General features: G+C 35.4%; 1 protein-coding gene and 1 long non-coding RNA gene across 4 annotated transcripts; one reads left to right on the top strand and one right to left on the bottom strand.

The window, feature by feature from the left end:
• The first annotated feature begins 229 nt into the window (after nt 1-229).
• Nucleotides 230-19,477, top strand: LOC111424542 (Pox neuro). 2 transcript variants are annotated; one of them, XM_071198243.1, is made up of 6 exons: nt 230-436; nt 548-1,198; nt 9,400-9,422; nt 13,721-13,941; nt 18,205-18,418; nt 18,472-19,477. In XM_071198243.1, exons 3-6 carry the CDS (start codon nt 9,410-9,412, stop codon nt 18,933-18,935), a joined length of 912 nt encoding a protein of 303 aa, XP_071054344.1. In that variant the 5' UTR covers nt 230-436; nt 548-1,198; nt 9,400-9,409; the 3' UTR covers nt 18,936-19,477. The 2 variants fall into 2 exon arrangements, with proteins under 2 accessions (XP_071054344.1, XP_022913887.1); XM_023058119.2 differs by lacking the exons at nt 230-436; nt 548-1,198; nt 9,400-9,422 and adding an exon at nt 12,620-13,558.
• LOC139430842 (uncharacterized) lies at nt 5,260-8,015 on the bottom strand. 2 transcript variants are annotated; one of them, XR_011641218.1, is made up of 4 exons: nt 7,795-8,015; nt 7,379-7,679; nt 6,862-7,316; nt 5,260-5,813 (listed from the first exon to the last, which is right to left on the bottom strand). It is a non-coding gene; the product is annotated as an uncharacterized lncRNA (long non-coding RNA). The 2 variants fall into 2 exon arrangements; XR_011641217.1 differs by lacking the exon at nt 5,260-5,813 and adding an exon at nt 6,428-6,808.
• Nucleotides 19,478-19,812: the final 335 nt, after the last annotated feature.

The following is a 19,812-nucleotide window of genomic DNA, read 5'->3' as shown; positions in this document are numbered from 1 at the left end:
ACAAAATGAACAGTATGTTGCAGAAGAAGAAATACAAAATCCTGTAGCAACCTAATCTGAAGCAAGAAGAGCTGTGAATGTTTTACAATCGTTTTTTGACCTTTATAACAAAAATGTTTCAATGTACCAAAATATAATAACATGGACTGAAATATACTTATGATTTTTTTATCCAAAAAATAATTCGGATCAAAACGTCCTGTTTTTTGCTTGTCAGGCTACATATCATAGTAAACGTCATCATACCCTATAATCATCTAATCATTTCTGAATTTTTCAAAATTTAATCATGAATTCATTTCTCGCAAAATATTTATCATCAATTAAATTATAGAAATACTGATACAAGATGAATGTTTAAGAACGATAATATACCAAATTTACCTATAACATCCTAGTTGAGTAGCTGAAAAGATTTCAATACTGAAACCTTCAGGTGAGATTAACTTGGTTAGAAATTCTAATTTGGGCTAAGAATTTGAACAACTTCCAATTTAGCTTTAGTTTATTACTGTACTAGTTTAGACTCTTCACCTCCACTTTTTAGGTTAAACCAAAAACTAAAAGTTTAGCTCTAACGTATTTTTAAAGAAAAATTGAAAAGATATGGAAGAAGGTATGTGTTCTTCCGTAGGCCAATCCCTGAAACAGGGTAAGCGGGGAAACGGAAGGATGGGCCGGGTCGGAACCGCGCATCAAAAGCGAGTCTCTCTGTGGGGCCGCGAAAAGGGGGCGGTGCGATCAGGGCTTGTCGGACCCAAACCGACACAGAACCCCTTTGAGTCACACGCACACGGTCGGTACCACACATGCACGCGGAGGCCCTTACGCTCGCCGAACCCGACGACCACGCGCCAGTACTCGCACGGACATCCGTTACGCACCCGACCAAGAACCTCCGCGCTCCAAGAACTTCTTCGTTTACATCTTCAGCACTCATTTATCATCCATTTTAATCCATTTGAAATTAAAATTCCAAACAAATTTAGAAAAAAAATATAATTTTTATTGTATTTTTTTGGTGATATAAAAATACAAAAAAAAGTGATTATTGCTTTTATTTTTTTTTTTAACAAGTGTTTAATAATTTTTAAATCAATTAACGTGATTAATCGTACATAAAAATAAATAAAAAACAAAATTAGATTAACATTGGCAGACGAAGAAAATTGATTGAAGTTTTGAAGGACTTCTAAAGGTAAGTACGTGTTTCTTTAATTTTTAATTATTTCTTATACTAAGATTAAGTTCATTAAGATTAATATCATGCCAATTCATAATGTAACAGACAATCTATTAATGACAATAATTTTCATTTAAATGGTAATTATAATATTTAACGTTTAAAAATCTGTGTTAATATGTCGATAAGTTTATTTCGAAAATCGGGTTCGGCACAAACAGGTTCGGTTATTAATTGTCTCGTTCAAAACCAATTTCCGAATCGCTCCCTGTATTCGGCAGGGCAATTATTTTTTGCGAACCTTTCGAGGAAGGACCCGTGCGCGCAGGCATATTAGGAAAATCGGACTCGTTCCGACGACGAAGAATGACAAATGACCGTTAAACGCCGGTTTCTCGGTTCCCAGCAGTGCCGTAAAGCCGATTTGCCCTTTCGCGATATACTTCGGTGCGATTATATCTCATTTTAAACGATATCAATGTATTTTGTACGTACTTATACTTAAAATGCACTTTAGGCAGAAACTCATAAACAAAAGACAAATTTACAACAATTTTTCTTTGAATCAATTTTTGTAGATTAGCAAATAATTTTTTGTTAATGCCAGTTCAAACCAGTTCATCATAAAAACAAAAAACATTTTTTTGTACAGAATACAACAATTAAATATAGACACCAGTAGGAACCAATGGACTCTGATGCCAATCCACATAATTTATTTATAATATGTTAAAATAGATTTTTTTTGATATTAGACTCCAAGTTTCTCCAAACTGTGCAGACATAGATAACTAGCGGTAAGATGTGGGCTTTATACAGAACGAGGACGATTTTCTGTTTATCAATGAATACAACTGTCGAATTCTGTCGTATCCTCGGTTGATTATCTTTAATTTGAAATTTCCAAGTAAGGTGATGGTCGAGGAAGGCCAGGTTATTGATGGCTTCGTCCTTTCTATTCCACTGCATTTCCTGGTCGTTAATAATGATGAAGAGAGCATTGCGATATGGTCTGAGCGGAAATATTTTAGTTCAACTTTGTTGTCTATTTTTGAGTTTTGTCAACAGAACTTGCTATGCTTCGATTATAACACATTAACTGCCGTGTTACCAATACTTGGATGACCATTAAGTTCTCACCAAGTTGCGTCATCCGTATTTAGTTAACTATTTATGAAGGATCAAAGCAATTTCAGAATCAAATCGATTACAATTTTCACATATTCCATTACCATGTTTACATTTGTCTCCTCGTCTCTTGAAGATAGAGCCTTCTACATTCCATAAATTCATAAACTTTTGCCAATATTACATTTATGAACCAATACAACCCTGTGCATTAACTTATACTGAACAACGTGTTTAACAATCTCATCTCTAAAACATAGGCGAAAACTATTGCAAGTTGTGTTCACGTTTTGCTTAGCATATCTGACAAGTCCTCCTACTCCTTGCATCACATTTCGCTGTGGTTTACACTTCCGTTTAAGTGATTTTAGCTCTTTATACCACATTTCAAGTTTTTGAAGTATGCAAGTATTTGTGGTAAAAATTGTGCTTCTGATCATCATTATCAATAATATTACTGCTTTCACATTCTGAGATAGACAAATTTTTGAGGTTGTATTTGCAATAACACCCTGATCATCTTTACCATCAATTTCACTTTATTATTCATGATTACAAAACGATTGTATAATTTTTGCTTTCATTGCCTTTGAATGGCCCCTGTAACGTATTTTATCTGAATAACATAGATTACGTAAGTCCAGGTGATTCAAGTCAAAACAAGGTTGAGTTGTATTTTCTACTATAATACTACTCAACTCAGTTCAGTAATTCAAATTAGTTTGGTGACAACCCAACCCAACAATTTTGCAATTTGTTCAAAATTAATACAAATAAGACTGTCATTCGTGTAATATAAGTAGTAATTGTGTTTTTTTAGGTATCATTAATTTTTCTTTTGCTTCAATGAAGGATGACTTCAAGAATCAACCACTTCTTGCAAAATCTTGTATCTTCATAACCTTCACTATCATTAACTTTGCTTATATTAATATCCGAATCAAAATCAGACGATGTATTTCTATTTATATTTTTCTTTCTGGGCAATCTCATTTCTTCCTCATCGTTGCTATCAGAACAAATGTGAACCTTATAATAAATTTCTTCTTCATGTCAAAGCTTCAATAAGAAATAATTTCATGGACAAAGATATTAACTTTTATATCACTCATTATTCCACAAAGATTCGAACTGTTTGTGTAGAGGTGCGCAAAACCTGAACATTTTGTTGAGAAACACACGGTAGTCAATTTGTTAAGATGTTATTTTATAGCATGATATAATGCCGGCGAACATGCCCATTTCAAAGTTTTGGTGAAAAAGGATATCGTATATAAAAATATTGAAAGAACATGACTTCTGCCAGGATCTTATATTTGCTTATGAATTGTTTGGGTTCGAATTAATATTTGTCTGTTTCATCATGTTGCGCCATTCTGGCTATCTCAAAGATTATTGAAAGATTCTCTCTCAACCCGTACTGGGCTTTGCGAATTACACACTCTATGAAGGGTGGATGTTGGGTTGAGAAAATTTCTGAATGATTCGCTACTTGATTTGTGACGTATTTGCTTTCTGACCGACGCTGCGCAAATTTCATGTTTCGTTGTTTTGAAGTCTTTGCAAGATATTGTTTCGTATTTCTGTTATTTTTGACTTAACGTATTAATAGATATCTAAAAATAAACTCAAAAACGAGCTAACATACAGAAACATGGTTAATAGATCTCGTATATCCAAACGTTTGATACTACTGAAAATTGATAAAATGTTTCTCGTATTTGTAGACGAATTGCTGCTAAATACAGTGCTTATAGAACATTGCGTTTTAGAAGTAATTACACTTTTAATTTAAAATGAAATTCATGTGTCATTTCCCTTGCTATAGCATGTTACTAGGTTATAACAATCAATGTATATGAGTGTGTATTTTAATTTGTAGGAATGTGTGTTTATTTCTTATGCACTTGTACCTTAGAATTTTGAATGAAATAAGACCAATCGCTTTTATAGAAAATTTTATTAATTTTATTTCTATCTTCAATAATGGCACATTGATATTATCAAGAAAAAATTCAACCCTTTTTCAACTTATGTTAAGAGAAGCTCTGGTAATTCTTAACATTCGATGTTGGGCTAGATTGGCAGAAATAACCCAAATGCTAAGATTATAGAAAGCGTGTCTTCTTTAATGATAACCGTTTCAAAAAACTGTAAACTTTTGATAGAAACTCCTGTATAGCAGTTATATTTGGGAACTTATTTAGGCATGATCAAGTAATGGACATTCAATCAGATTGAGAATATAAAACAAATAATGGAATACATTTTATAAAAACTTTTTTTGCAATAACTGCTTTCACAATTTAGAATAGGCAAACATTTTCTGGCACAATTCTTACAAAGTTATGTCAGAAACTTAGGTATAACTTGAATTCGAAGAATCACCTAAAATTCTCCAAAAATTGGCTATTTAGGACGTGAAAAATAAAAACGGTGGTCGCCTTAGGGCTTAGGGATATCGCGGGAAGTGATCTCGGGCATGAAAATAGCGTGGCTAAGCATGAAACACGCGGCACGACGCGTGATCGCGGATGCAAATGGGCCCGAAACGGCCCGTGATTTTGATTTACATTAATTTCATATATTTCACCCCCTCGTGCACCCGTCGCGGTCGATAGTGGTCGGGGCTTTTTTACCCTCTCACATTTTTGAACAACTTGGGATCACACAACTAAATCCTGAACGAGAGAAGAATATACATTATATAGAAGAAGAAACGGTTTGCTCGAGATGACCGAGTTTTTCGGGCCGCTACCTGTGACCGGTCCCGGAGAAACGCAAAAGAAACGATACGGATAAAGAAACAGGAAGGGATCGCGAAGAAATTCGAGTGAAATTTGTGGATTCACCGTTGAATTGATATGATCAATTTTTTTTTGGTATTTTTATTTAGTACGTGTTAAAATTAAAATTAAATGCAAATTAACGGTACGTTGTAGGAAAAAAAGTGTATGTGAATGGGCGGTACGTTGGTGTACGCAAAACGCGTGTCGAAGCTTGATCTGAACGCGAAATCTAACCACGCGAATTGCCCTTAAATCGATTCTTGCGTTGTGTGAGTAAAACGGGTTATTAGTGTGCCAAAGGTTACCTTTATGCCCTTACTACAAACAAAATTATACTGGAAGGTAATTAGTTATACAGAATATGAGGGGGACAACACAAAAAAAATATTTTTACCAAATGACACTAAAAGATAAAGAAGAAACAAATTTTCAACATTAAGTACTGTTGCAGTTGTTATTAGATTCTGTGCAAGTTGATGGACATTTATTAATTTAACATAGCAATTAAGATTACTAGGATTTTTTCCAAAATCTTGACAATGTCATGTTATTCTTTATGTTTTGATAGTTGTGGTTTCAATATCTGTGTTCAATTACTTCCTTATCTCTTAATTGAATTGGGTTTATTTCTATATTCACATAAAATACTTTTACACGCTGCATTTTTTCATTATCTACAATGTTTCTTTCTTCACAATTGTGTTGAATTGCACCTATAAAACAATATAGACGTTTTAATCTTAAGTTAGAAGAAAACGATGGGAAAAAGGAACGTTAGTGCGTCGTATTTATAAGCAGATATGATCGGTTCGGGCGGCGTCATTTGTAAAACGCGTAGTATATTATAGAAATGGACGTCCGTCGTCGTCGGTTCGGACGCAGAGCAGTAGTCGGGTCCAGCAGCAGGAGCCGCTCGTCCACCGCGGATAGCTCGGTATAATGAAGCCACCCAGTAGCGGAGCGGCCGTCCCGATGTATAATAAGGAATGAGCGGGTTTAATAATAAATACGAAAGCGGTTACCGTGGAAACATTTTAATAATTGAATTATTTATACCGACCGCTCACGGGGCCGCTTCTTCCCCCCGCGAAGATTTAAGCCGATCTCCTGCTTGTACGGCTTGAGAGTACGCTTGTTTCCAATTTATACTCAAAGATTTATCTCGCTATGAGCTGAACCAAAGGAAAATCCGATATACGAATGTAAAACGTTTTCATGTACTAATTAAAAGGACGATCAATTTTCTAATAACGTTATCAATCAAACAAATTTAATTAAAAGAATAATTAAGTTTGAAAGAATTTTATCGCAATCTCCACATTCTGTACACTAAATACATAGAATGGAATCCAAAAATCCTTGTATTTGAATAAAATATACTTCTAATAATTAAATTGTCAACCAAAAGTACATTTAGGTCCACAAATTGCAAAAAAAAAAGAATTATTTGCTCGTAAGACTTTTTATACGTGGAATAACTTCGCTCCTTTGAAGTTATAAATGAAAATTTTAATGCAGCTTTTTTGGGGAGCAGAACTTGATCCTTTTATGAAGGTATCGAACAGAGGAGAAAAGAATACTACAGTACCTGTCAGTATCTATGGACTAGCAAATAAACTAACTTCATCCAAACAAGGTAAGTTTCATGGGAATCGCTCTCCAAGCTCTGCAGTCCAAATAGGTATTACTCAATTCGCGCTTCAGTCGTCTACAAAGTGGTTAAAGTCTGCAAAATCGCATCTAAATCCGCGAACATCTTACCAAAGTTATTGAGCACCATTCCAGCCAGCACCCGATGCCTTCTCTTCAACACTTTTATAGTCCTCGGCGTGCTCCAGATATTATTTCAGGTTTCAATAACAATCTTCATCCCAAAGACGATAGCTCAGTCTTATTCGTTGAAGTACCAACCGATCTACATTCTATTTTTGATTCTCCAGCACTTCCATAAGATTCTGTTGGAAACTTAACTTTGACACATCACCCAGCGATCATTGAAAAAGATTCTGATGACTTAATGCAGCTTTTTTTGAGAGAAGTGCTCGAACCTTTTATGAAGGTACAGAACAGAAGAAAAAAGAATAGACTTCCTGTCAGAATCTATGGACTAATCGGAATCAAACAGAAATAGACTAACTTCATCCAGACAAGATAGATTTCATGGAAATTTCTCAACAAGGTCTGCAGTTCAAATACTCTATTTGTGTTCCAATCACCTACAATGAGATTAAAGTCTGCAAAATCGCCATCAAGTGAGCCAAACCCGCGAGCATCTTACCAAAGTCACTGAGCGCCGTTTCAGGCAACACCCGAATGCCTTCTCTTCAACATTTTTATAGTCCAGACATTATTTCAGGTTTCAATGATAATCTTCATACCAAGGACTATAGCTCCATCTTATTCGTTAAAGTACCAACCGATCTACATTCTATTTTTGATTCTCCAGCACTTCCATAAGATTCTTGCAGAAGCATCATTAAGGAGAACGCTGGAATATTGGAAACTTAACTTTGACACATCAGCCATCGGGCATTGAAAGAGGTTTTGAAGACGAGTCGTGTTCCTAAGGTATTCCGCGACTACAAAAACAGACTCTAGCTTCAAAGATCATCAGCGGATAGAAATCTTTAAGATATCGCGTCAACCACGGCATTGGGCTGTTCGTATCACTCTCTGTATTGTTATGTAAGTTACCCATCGACACGACTTTGGTTGCTGATTCAATCGTGGCCAGGTTCAACTTTCATGTATTCAATACAAACAGCGCTGAAAGCAATCACAACTTCTATTTGTTCAGTTCGCTCGAGTTGCATCTCAACCCCAACAAGAACTATAGGTTTTCCATAATAGGTGTTGGGAAAGTAAAGAAGATTAATACGGTTATCAATCTCTTATTCCGTTTTGGCAGCGTAGATAAAATCGACTTTGGACTGCTACCGTGCTCAATTTCTAGGATCTACCATTGTACGATCCTAAGTTCCTGGCTGCAACAGTAGAATGTAACGGAATTTACACTTGCGTCATAATGTATCTGGTTCTTCTCAATTATCAACTTGAAAGGTTTCAAAAAGATCATGCTTAGCTCTTTCTTTTTCAATCTGTCCATAAAGGGGTTGTGTTGATTGCTTGATGGCATTCCCATTTAAAGATATCTTTTTCTGTGCCATATTCTCCATCGATATTAGAAGAGGCGTTTCCATTTCTTTTTCATTCACTTACTTTTATTCCAGAACATACCGACTTCCTAATTGCAGCTTCATATCTTTTGATGACAGACGAACCTTGTGACCACGGACCTTGTGCATTTGCAAGATTAGCCAAAATTTGAATTTTAAGTTCTAAATTAACGTAACCTTTTACAAACGGTGCTAAAAATTGTTTGTCAAAAATTTGTCAAATCTTATCAAGTGCCAGTCAATTTGAAAAGTGTCCTATTTTAAGTTAATCTCTCAAAATTCATTTTCCAGGCATTTATGGTTTCTGAGAAAATAAAATTAAACTACAATTACTGTCTCTTCATTATATAACCTTCAATATAAACTTGAAAGTGTCTTTTTCATTGGAAATGTCATAATTGCTATATCTGCTTATCATTGTAAGAAGTAGAAAACCTAGAAACCTTTTAGATACAATGTCACATCTTTACTTAATACGGCAAAGACCACAAAGATTAATTGAAACAAACGATTCAAATACAATTGAATACCAATGGAATTACATAACAATGTATCGTATAACAGTGGTAAGATTTACAACGTGGGGTTGTGTTGCTCGTGATCGGTAATAAAATTTGAATAATTGAGCGTTCTCAATTTGGGAAACGAGGCTATGAGCGGCGCGGCGCTCAATTTACTTAATCGCCGGTCCCGGGTCCGGTTGACATTTGCATCTCAAAGCGTTCGTTAACGACCACCCGTCACGCTCGGCGACGCCGACGCCACACCGACGCGACGCCCTCACGCAGTGACCGCAAAAGAGCACAAAATTTCGTTTCACGGCTCTATCGCTAGATCCCGTCATCGTTTCGGGTTAAAACGCACACCCCTTGAATCGAATTTGCATATCTCTTATATTTACTGGAAAGGAATTAATTCGCCCCCGCGAATGGCTTGAAGAGATCTCCTCGATATGACGGCGAAGGTTAATGGGGCTAATCGAAAGGGGTTGTAGTAATTTTTCATAACTCACCCCTTTGTATTTTAATTCATTTTCTTTTATTTATTTTTTTATAATAGTGAATTGGCATGAAAACAAAACGTAATCAAATCATAAATAGCTTAATATTTCTTTTTGTTTTAGGATAAAGAAAATGCCTCATACAGGTACGTATATTAATTGTAAGAATTTCAGCTCTTTTTCTTTTAAAACGTGACAGTCGTAAATACGTGTATCGGACGCGTTACACGGTTCCGGTTAATTGAATTAAAAGCGGCCGAGAAAGAGGACAGGGTCCGAACCATCGGAGTAAATGGAAAATAAATTCGCGAAAATACGCCAGTCCGATAAGCCAGGAGCGTTAACGATTTCGTTTAAAAATACTATTATCGCGAGCGCATGGAAAGGAACGCGTCGAGATAATTGATTTATTGCCAGGATGCGACAGATTTACCGGCCGAAACGAGCCAGCGAAAATGATCTCACCGCGAAATCATTACGATTTTCCACTTTGTACAGAGACGTATTAAGAAAACATAAATTTAACTATAATGAAATTTATTTTGATTTCAATTTTTTTTTGGGTTAATAATATTCTGTTATAAACGACCGTTTCAAAATAAAAAATGAATCTACGAATATTAAGATATTATGCTTTTAAGATCAATAAAACATCATGTGCTTGTATGCAAAACTGGGTCCACACAATGCGTGAACTTCATTCGTCACATCAAAGAAAATGCGCCTTATGGACAAAAATGGACAAAAATTTGATGAATTTCATTGTTTTTTTCAAGTCGCTGATGGCCACATTGATGAATCTGAGCATGTTACAAAAGAACTTTTAGAACAAAAGTTGTAGCAAATTTTATTCTTAACAATATTGCTTACTTGCACATTTGCTCTCAGATTCATAGATATTGAGAAAATCCTAAAATTTTGATGAATTTCGTTCTTTTTTCAAGATATTGGTGGTTACACTGATGAAGCTGAGCATGCTACAAAATAAGTTTTACAACAAAAGTTGTAGCAAATTTTATTCTTAACAATATTGCTCAATTTCACTTTTGCTTTCAGATGCATAGATATTGAGAAAAACATGAAAATGTTATGAATTTCGTTCTTTTTTCAAGTTACTGATGGTTACACTGAGGAATCTGAACATGTTACAAAATAACTTTTAGAACAAAAGTTGTAGCAAATTTTATTCATAACAATATTGGTCTGTTGCACTTTTGCTCTCAAACACATGGATATTGAGAAAAACAAGAAAATTTGATGAATTTCGTTGTTTTTTCAAGTTATTGATGGTTACATTGGGAAAACTGAGCATGTTACTAAATAACATTTATAACAAATGTTGTTGCAAATTTTATTCTTAACAATATTGCTCACTTGCACTTTTGCTCTCAAACGCCTTGATATTGAGAAAAACATAAAAATATGAAACCTTGATGAACTGCGTTGTTTTTGCAAGATGAATTTCCTTGTTTTCTCAAGGTGTTACTGATGGTTATACTGGAGAATCAGAGCTAGTTACAAACAAATTTTTAGAACAAAAGTTATAGCTAATTTTATTCTTAACAATATTATTCTCTTGCACTTCTGCCCTCAGACGCATAGATTTCAAGAAAAATATGAAAATATGAAACCTTGATGAACTTCGTTGTTTTTGCAAGTTGTTGATGGTTACACTGAGGAATCTGAACATGTTACAAAATAACTGTTAGAAGAAAAGTTGTAGCAAATTTTATTCTTAACAATATTGCTCACTTGCACTTTTGCTCTTAGGCGCATAGATATTGAGAAAAACATGAAAATTTGATGAATGTCCTTGTTGTTTCAAGGTGTTACTAATAGTTATACTGGAGAATCAGAGCTAGTTACAAAGAAATTTTTAGAACAAACGTTATAGCTAATTTTATTCTTAACAATATTACTCTCTTGCACTTCTGCCCTCAGACGCATAGATATCAAGAAAAATATGAAAATATGAAACCTTGATGAACTTCGTTGTTTTTGCAAGTTGTTGATGGTTACACTGAGGAATCTGAGCATGTTACAAAATAACTTTTAGAACAAAAGTTGTAGCAAATTTTATTCTTAACAATATTGCTCGCTTCCACTTCTGCTATCAGATCCATAGATTTTGAGAAAAACATGAAAATTTCACGAATTTCGTTGTTTTTTCAAGATATTGATGGTTACATTGAGGGAACTGAGCGTGTTACAAAATAACTTTTAAAACAAAAGTTGTAGCAAATTTTATTCTGAACAATATTGCTCAGTTGCACTTTTGCTCTACACGCATAGATATTGAGAAAAACAAGAAAATTTGATGAATTTCGTTCTTTTTTCAAGTTGCTGATGGTTACATTGAGGAAACTTAACATGTTACAAAATAACTGTTAGAACAAAAGTTGTAGCAAATTTCGTCTTGACAATATTGCAATTCCGTGAATGAGTAACAGCAGCCAAAAACATAACTTTTTTGATGAACCTGTTATTTGATAAGGTTCTATCTCATCGTGAGCGAGGTAGTACTTGTTCGATGTTTTCTTTAAATAAAACCATTTCTCATCAACATGAATAAAGTTTGTTATATCTTTTAAAGCAGCAGCGATGCTATCAGAATCAAGCTTTGCCAAGCAGTATTCCAAACGTTTTAACGATGAGGGCTTAATCAATCCAGATTTGCCTTTTTTTCCTGTACCTTTTCTATGTCTGCAGTTTTTCGCTTCCTGCCAACTTTTCCAGATTTCCACAAATATACATTTGCACAAACTGACCCTACACATAAAGATTGCTCTCCTGGATGCCAAATTCGACTTCTTTGATTCAGAATATCGAGGGGCTTTATTTTTATTGAATCATGTTTGAGTTTACCATTTATAGTTACCTCTAGCAAAAAAATGATACACACTTTGCCGCATTCTTTGTGTTAGATTAGGTTTTTTCTTTGTGTTGTAATATCCGCAACTTCTTTACGTTCCATTATGTAGCCATTTGTGACATAAGACACAAAATTGTACCTTATATTTCATTATATTTTTCATTATATTATCTGTATTATATTTTATTGGGGTAGTTACTTTTGATTTGATCAAGTTAACCCTTGATGACTTTTTCTCCATGATTCAAAATAAAAATTAGGGATTACATTAAAAAAAATAGATTTGTAAACTCGATTTTTAAAAGACGGTCCTGTATAATACCGTTGGAAAGATTCTGTGTGGAACGTAAACGTGGATATAATTGGATATGAGCGGATTGGGTCATTTTTTCGATAAATATTAATGTGTCCCGCGTAGCGCACGTCATCTCGTATGAGTGATGCCTACCGATCACCCTGTACAAGCTTGTTACGCCGCGACTCGCCGTCTACGATTACGCTCTCGTATAATGATCTCGATAATGATATAGATTGTGCATTAAAATTTAACGGCCGCTCTTCGAACCGGGTAATTTGTATTCAAAGGCAAAAGACGGCAAACCGCTCTCCGTATACTATCGTTCGATTTAAACATTCCGTCTGAATATGTTTGTATGTATATCTAAAGGTAAAGGTCGTCGCCAATAAAGGAAGCTACGATGAAATCCGTCTTTAAAATACCACACGGTTTCGGAGATTCTTAGCAATTATTTAGAAATCAAGAAACTTTCTGTTTCACCTGCAGAACCCATTTCGTAATTTCACCCAAAAAAAAAAGTTATCTGTATAATTCCCTAGGTAGTTATATAAATAGAGGCAGCTGAAATGTTTAGCAAATTGTAAATTTGTAAAACAGTTTCGAGTTATTCTAAACGGTCACGTAACTCGTTTTACATAACACCGTGTTTTTTTAAATTATTTTTGATTATGTTAGTTCGCCACCTTTTCGGGTTAATTCCGCGTCAATCTTCCATTATAATACTCGGTTTTTTCATAATTAAGTTACTTAAACCAAGAGATCTTAAACCAAGTTTTTCGTAACCTTTCCGCCCATTAAGGATGCTATCGTTTTGACGTGACATTCCACTCAAAAAATATTATAACCCCTCTTTGGCAGGTGCTACCGAAACCCATCCCATCCCATCTAGTGAAATCAATAGGTTCCCATCTCTATTACAACTGAAAGTCACGCGTGGTCTCTATTAAAAGTCCATTTCTCGGATGGTGGCGAATAAGAAACTGACAATGAATCAGAAGGGACACGGGGGAAAACAACCGGAGAGAAACCCTCCGGGTGATGTACCGTTGTCGATCAGTCGTTTTATGGTGATTTAATGGGCAATGAGCTGCATTTAAGTGCGGTACTTTGCGGTAATTCGATTTAAAGTCAATTCCAGCGGTTGACCTCGCTGACACTACTCGATCATCTACATACTTATGGCCAGTACACTATAATGACTGATTATATGGCCGTCAAGTACCTCTATAAGTACAACTAAATTAGAAACCAAAAAAATCTTTTCTATTTTTCAGGTCAAGCGGGAGTGAATCAACTCGGAGGTGTTTTCGTAAACGGTCGTCCTCTTCCAGACTGCGTCCGAAGAAGAATCGTCGAATTGGCATTGTTAGGAGTTAGACCATGTGACATATCTCGACAACTTTTAGTATCCCACGGATGTGTTTCGAAAATACTTACCAGGTTTTACGAGACTGGATCGATTAGGCCGGGTTCAATTGGTGGATCCAAAACCAAGGTGAGTGTTGCGACGCATTTTCAAGTGTTAATAATAAAATCGGAGCTCATTACGGCGTGTAAACGCGCTCCTGATAGCCCCGAGGGGAACCGTGTAAACACAGTATTTACACGTCCGGGGCGATAATGAGTTTACTTTGCCGTGATTGAGACCGTGTTCCATTATTGGGTACACGATTTCACGTATCTCCTACTCAAACCGTACGCCAAGTGCACGAATTCACACAACATTTTCAATATTATTAATATCTATTACGCATGTGAAAATGATGTTGTCTTTACACATTATTTTTCTTTATGATACGTTGTTATATCAGATATATCAGTAACGACGTATCAGTAACAATTCGCTACCATAATTTTATTTGAAGCATAGAGCGGAACAGGTCCGTAATTAAGCAGGAAATTCATGACGTTACACGACGTGATGGTTTACATAGAGAACGCTACGTAATTTCGTTAGTCAGACAAGTCAAACGACGCCAGTTGATATCGTATTTTTTTGTCCTTTGAAAGATGAAGCGCTACGATAACAGTGTAGGGCTAATGTTGAGGCGACACGCGCTACCGACGTCGTTAACATCGTCCAACTCGGATCCTCGTCGGCACATTTCTTTCTTTGCAACCGTCACAGTTCTATGTGTGTGGGGAAAAATTTCCCAGAAAGGACCAAGAGGCGTATAAAATTTTATTTTTCTCTTATAATCATTTTTAACTAAATTGTTGGTCATGGGAATGTTGTTTAGTATTATTGTTTAGTAATTACTCAAAATCGCGTTGGTACTAATTAATTAATCCGAATTTAATTATGACTTTACTTAATTACTACTGTGGTCAACTGTGGTGTGTAGTTACGACTTTGTTTATTTTATGATTTGTAAAAGATAGTGTCGAACTATGTTTTTTTTTAAAGCTACACCTTAACAAATATGTTTATAAAGCACCAATTAAAGACATCACACTTTACATCACGAACATATCGCATAAAAGTCATAATCATTTAGACATAATTGCTTTCAGCCATTTTGTCGAAAAAGAATTTCGTATAGGTACAAATATATTAGAGCAAAAAGTATCTAATATGATGAAGATGAGCAAAAATACGTGCATTTTCAAGTGTTTCTTTTCATTGCGATGCAATTAATTTCAAACTTTTCTGGTGCCTTATACCAACAGTAGGCAAAAGGTTATAAGCTGGACCGCCGAAAAGACATACTTAAAATCTTACAAGAAAAGCACTGCCGTGCTAGAGCACTTTTTGCAGAATAAAAGACATAATCAACACTATTCAAAGTATACCTTTGTCGGCAGAAAGTAATACACGAAGAATAAACATTTTGGCTACTGATAACAAAGCCAGCTTGTTTGCCCTTTTACAAATCGCACCTTGTTATGCTTTTGCAGTAGACGAATCATGTGATATTGTTGACAATGAACAAATGTCTGTTTTTGTCCAATTTTTCGATATTGAGAAGGAAGTATTTAGAGAATTGCTGACAATACTGCAATTGAAAAAAAAGACCCGTGGAGAATATTTATTTAAGATTTCTAATAAATTTTATAACAAAATCATGCTAAGATAAGGATTAGAAATAAGAATGCTGTGTTACTATCTTACTAATGGGCAGCGGCTTTGTAGCAACCTCAGTACCGCACTGAAAAGTGTAATTGACCGCTTGGTTACGTTGATCAATTTTATTAGATGTCGTTCTGCACTTCAACATAGGCAATTCAGAGACATTTTGTCTAAGTGGGATTCGTCCTATTCAGAGTTATTACTATTGCTGTCGGGCTCATTAATATTTCTCCAAGGTATAGTTTCTTTATGTCGGTAGGTGTCAAGGGAACTTTACCGAAAATTTTGTGTCTTAGGCGGCCTCTGGCGACACATTCACACAGTATATGTTTAGCCATTTCTGGCTCATCGTTGCAAAGTCGAAAAGTTTGATCCTCAGTTTGTCCAATGTGGCCAAACAAGCCTGTCAAGAAGCCTGTGAGCCAAGGTCTATAGAACAGAAGGTTACCCAATGCCGATTCTCCTCCTCTGAGGGGCAAGGTGGGTCAGTGACGTAGCTGGTTCTATGAAGAACACAACACGATGCGAGGTTTAAATATTTTATATAGACTGTACCCCAGTAGAGGCAGGTATAGGCTATCTTTTACTCTGACTGTATCGAACCAGTGACGTCAATCTACGGGGTAATAATCGATACTACAGAGGCATAGGGAATTAGGTAACCTTATGTTCTATAGACCTTGCCTGTGAGCGACCTTAGATCCTCTGTGCTGATTCATAAAACCTCTTTGGTTTTGCTTTGCGATAAAGTTATCATACTTTTCGCCTGTCTCTGACTTGGAAGTTCTTTCCAGCGTAATGCTGCCTTTGAACCCTCCCAACTATTGATTACTACTTGTTTGAAGTGGCTTTTTTATGGTCTACAACCGAGTTGAGGTCCAATAAAGGGCCTCTTTGTTACCTGGAACCCGCCACAGAGTGACATTGCCCCTAGCGAGTTCTCTTAGGTTGCCGCTACATTCTCTGATCAGTGCCGATTCACAAGTGTAGGCCTGAATTGCCTTTAGGGTGGCCTGACGGTCCGTGAAAATGTTTGTTGATGCACCTTGTTGTCCCTTTTCTAGGATCAAGACAGTGCAGACTTATTCAGACTGACTCCAACACAATAATTTTCGTTGGTTAAGTAAAGGCCAAGTGATTGAACGTTTTTGAAAAAAAAAAGCAAGTGATTAATAGTTTAGAAGGGCAAAAATACTTGGAATTCTTAGAAAACAGGTCCGATATGGCAAATATGGCTTTTTTGAACGACACTTAAAATATTTTAATGTGGTTAACGTAGAGTTGCAAAGAAATGGGAAGTTAATATCTGATTTATTATCGTGATTTATCAAGTTAGATATTTTTGAAAATTATATTTTATTCATTTTCCAAACATTCTTTAATATAAAAGCAAAAGTTTTATATCAGAACTTATTAAGGAATTTGACGCAAGATTCCTAGACTTTGCTGAAATAGGAAAGCTATCGCAATTCTTGTTGTCTTCTAAACTGTCTCCATCAGTTGAATGGACTGATGTGGTTGTTAAGCTTTTTAATCGTTCAAAGGCTTCTGCAAAATTTTCTAAAATTGATGGCAAATGGACATTCTTTGAAATCATAATAATCATTGTTTCTAGTATTCATATTTTCTAAGTGAACCTAAGAAAAATCGACCTTTGATGTAAAAACGCCGTATTGAGGAAGTATAAAGTTTCGAATTACAACAAAATTGATTCTTTCCTATTTCCAATAACATATCGGCCAGTTTGCACTACTAAGACCATACTATAAAGCTTCTGTTACTTCATTAAACGCATTTTTCATCGCTAACTTTCTTTTGCTTTTCGAGTTTTTTGTCGAAATTTTCTATATCTGCAAACAATTCTGACTTATTTTTAATAAGCGACCGTGGCTTCATTATCATATTGACAGATGAAGATGTTATGGCTTCAGATCCTCCTCATGATGTCCCAAACATACACGAAGGCCGAAACAGGAAATCGAGGTTGCCACAAATTTTAACGGCACATGATTTCTAAATGAGCATAAATATGAAGTCAAAAACCACAATAAATTTCTTTTTATATTTAAGATTATATACATAAATGAAAGCAAAAATTCACAAGAACTCTTTTAGCCCTGTGGCCGTGAAGTTCACAAAACTCCGTGCGTCCACCGCTTTAACCTCAATTTCACGATAATTATTTAATGGGACGCGATGGGACGGCTAATGAGTTTTTGATACGAGGCGGCAACCGCCGTCTACCGTTGATCGTAGCGATCATCGGCACGGTCGAAATGACAGCAACGCCGTCGCCAACAACTGCGACCTAATGACACGTCGTCGATGCGGTCCCTCGCGAGTCTACACCGTATGTTTACGCACGGACCTTATCGAAGCGCAGCATCTACCGACATCGGTCGCCAGTTTTTTCGATTTTCGTTTTTTAGCCTCGGATGTTTACACAGGATACACCTGTATATTCCTATCGGGACCTATCGATACGATACTCGACACAATGTTTATTGACGGCGACACGAGATGCCGATTTTCCGTGTCTAATAAGAATCTAGTTTGTTCAATTTATCTAGGGGTTCATTATCTAACACTACCTTTGTGTCTGTTGTAAATGATTACTCTTGCTAATGATCATTCCGAATATTATGGCTAAACACTTCTTTAACTTCAATTTCTTTCTTTTATTTTTAGCAAGTAGCAACTCCAACAGTAGTAAAAAAGATCCTCAAATTCAAACAAGATAACCCAGGAATGTTCGCATGGGAAATCAGGGAACAACTAATATCCCAAAGAATTTGCGAACCCCACAACATTCCTTCTGTAAGCTCAGTGAACCGAATTTTAAGAAACAGCGGAGCTTGGCCGGATGCACCAGAAATTTTGCATCATAGAACATCACATTCTGGTAAACATTAACATTTAAATCATAAAAAGATATTAATTTCCATCTTTTTCTAGATCAAGCTTTACGTGGAGAAATCTACGGAAAAACAAATATCCAACACGGAAATACGATCCAATACTTTCCAACATTACAAGAAGGATACGCTTCAGGGCGGTTAGCAGCTCTTCAACATCAATTGCATATAACGACAGCGTCGCCCGGTATGGTGGAAGCGCCGGGTACAAATTGGTCCAATTTGGTTATTCCATATAAACCCTCAACGCCGTCGAGATACCCAAATTCAACAGATGGAGATATTGATGTTACGTCCGAAGAGGAAAATATCCGAACAACTAGCGATGAAAAACCAGAAGGGAAAAGAAAGAACCCTTATTCTATAGAAGAATTGTTGAAGAAACCAAATAAGAAACCGAAACAAATCCATATCACCACCATAGACGTTCATCAACCTCTTGGGAGGCTAATCAATAATAACTCAAATTGTAGTGATTATAGCGATGTTGATGTTAACATGTAGATGTTGATGTAGGTTCTTTTATATGTTTTCCTTTTGATTTAAAAGGAGGTATTTTAAGAGATAGAAAATATTTACAGTCATTATTGTAATGTTAATATGTTATGATGTGATTTTTTCTCGAACTAGTGTTTTAGAAATGGTCTTAATTGGTAAGCGGTGATCGATGTACCATTAAGTTTTGTAAAAAAAAACAATCATCTGGAACGGGATTAATTTGAAATTATTTAAAAAAAGCCATAAATGTATATAGATTAATATTTATTGTCTCATCTTTGGTTGCCATATGTGGTTTTTAAAAGACACAGTGATCCTTGCATTTAAGTTTGACATCAAGAACTTACTACTTGCAACCATTTCAACTTTGTTAATAGTATTATCATGAATTCTAGTAAATGGAGGGATTGCTGTACTTTTATTATTTAGGGACAAGAATAGTTTATAAATATAATTTTAGTTTTATCAATATTTAATATCATTCCTTTTTGTTTCTTTTATTATAAATAAAATACGTACAAAAGAAAAACGTCTCTTTTTATAATGTACACTATTTTTATTCACTGCCAAAATTTTAATTTATGTTACAAGACGATGTAATTCACCACATCAACGCAACATATCTTGATCAATAGTCTATTAGCTAAAGTACAGTAAATCAAGATGTACTACATTTTAAAATCGTTTGGGAAATATCTGAAATCTGGCCAAAGAAATGCGTTGAAAATGGTTCAATAAAATAAGCTCTTTAGAGCATATTATAAGAGCCATCATTCGATTGTAAAGGATATTGAGTCGAATCTGGCTATTGATCTCGCAATTTCTACAAACTCGCAATATCTCTAAAAGTACAAGATTTTTTCCTGGCCATTACTTTTTATGG

Source organism: Onthophagus taurus, chromosome 7 (assembly GCF_036711975.1).
Source record: "Onthophagus taurus isolate NC chromosome 7, IU_Otau_3.0, whole genome shotgun sequence".
In the NCBI taxonomy this organism is placed as follows: Eukaryota; Metazoa; Arthropoda; class Insecta; order Coleoptera; family Scarabaeidae; genus Onthophagus; species Onthophagus taurus.
This window is presented reverse-complemented; position numbering and strand designations above follow the sequence as displayed.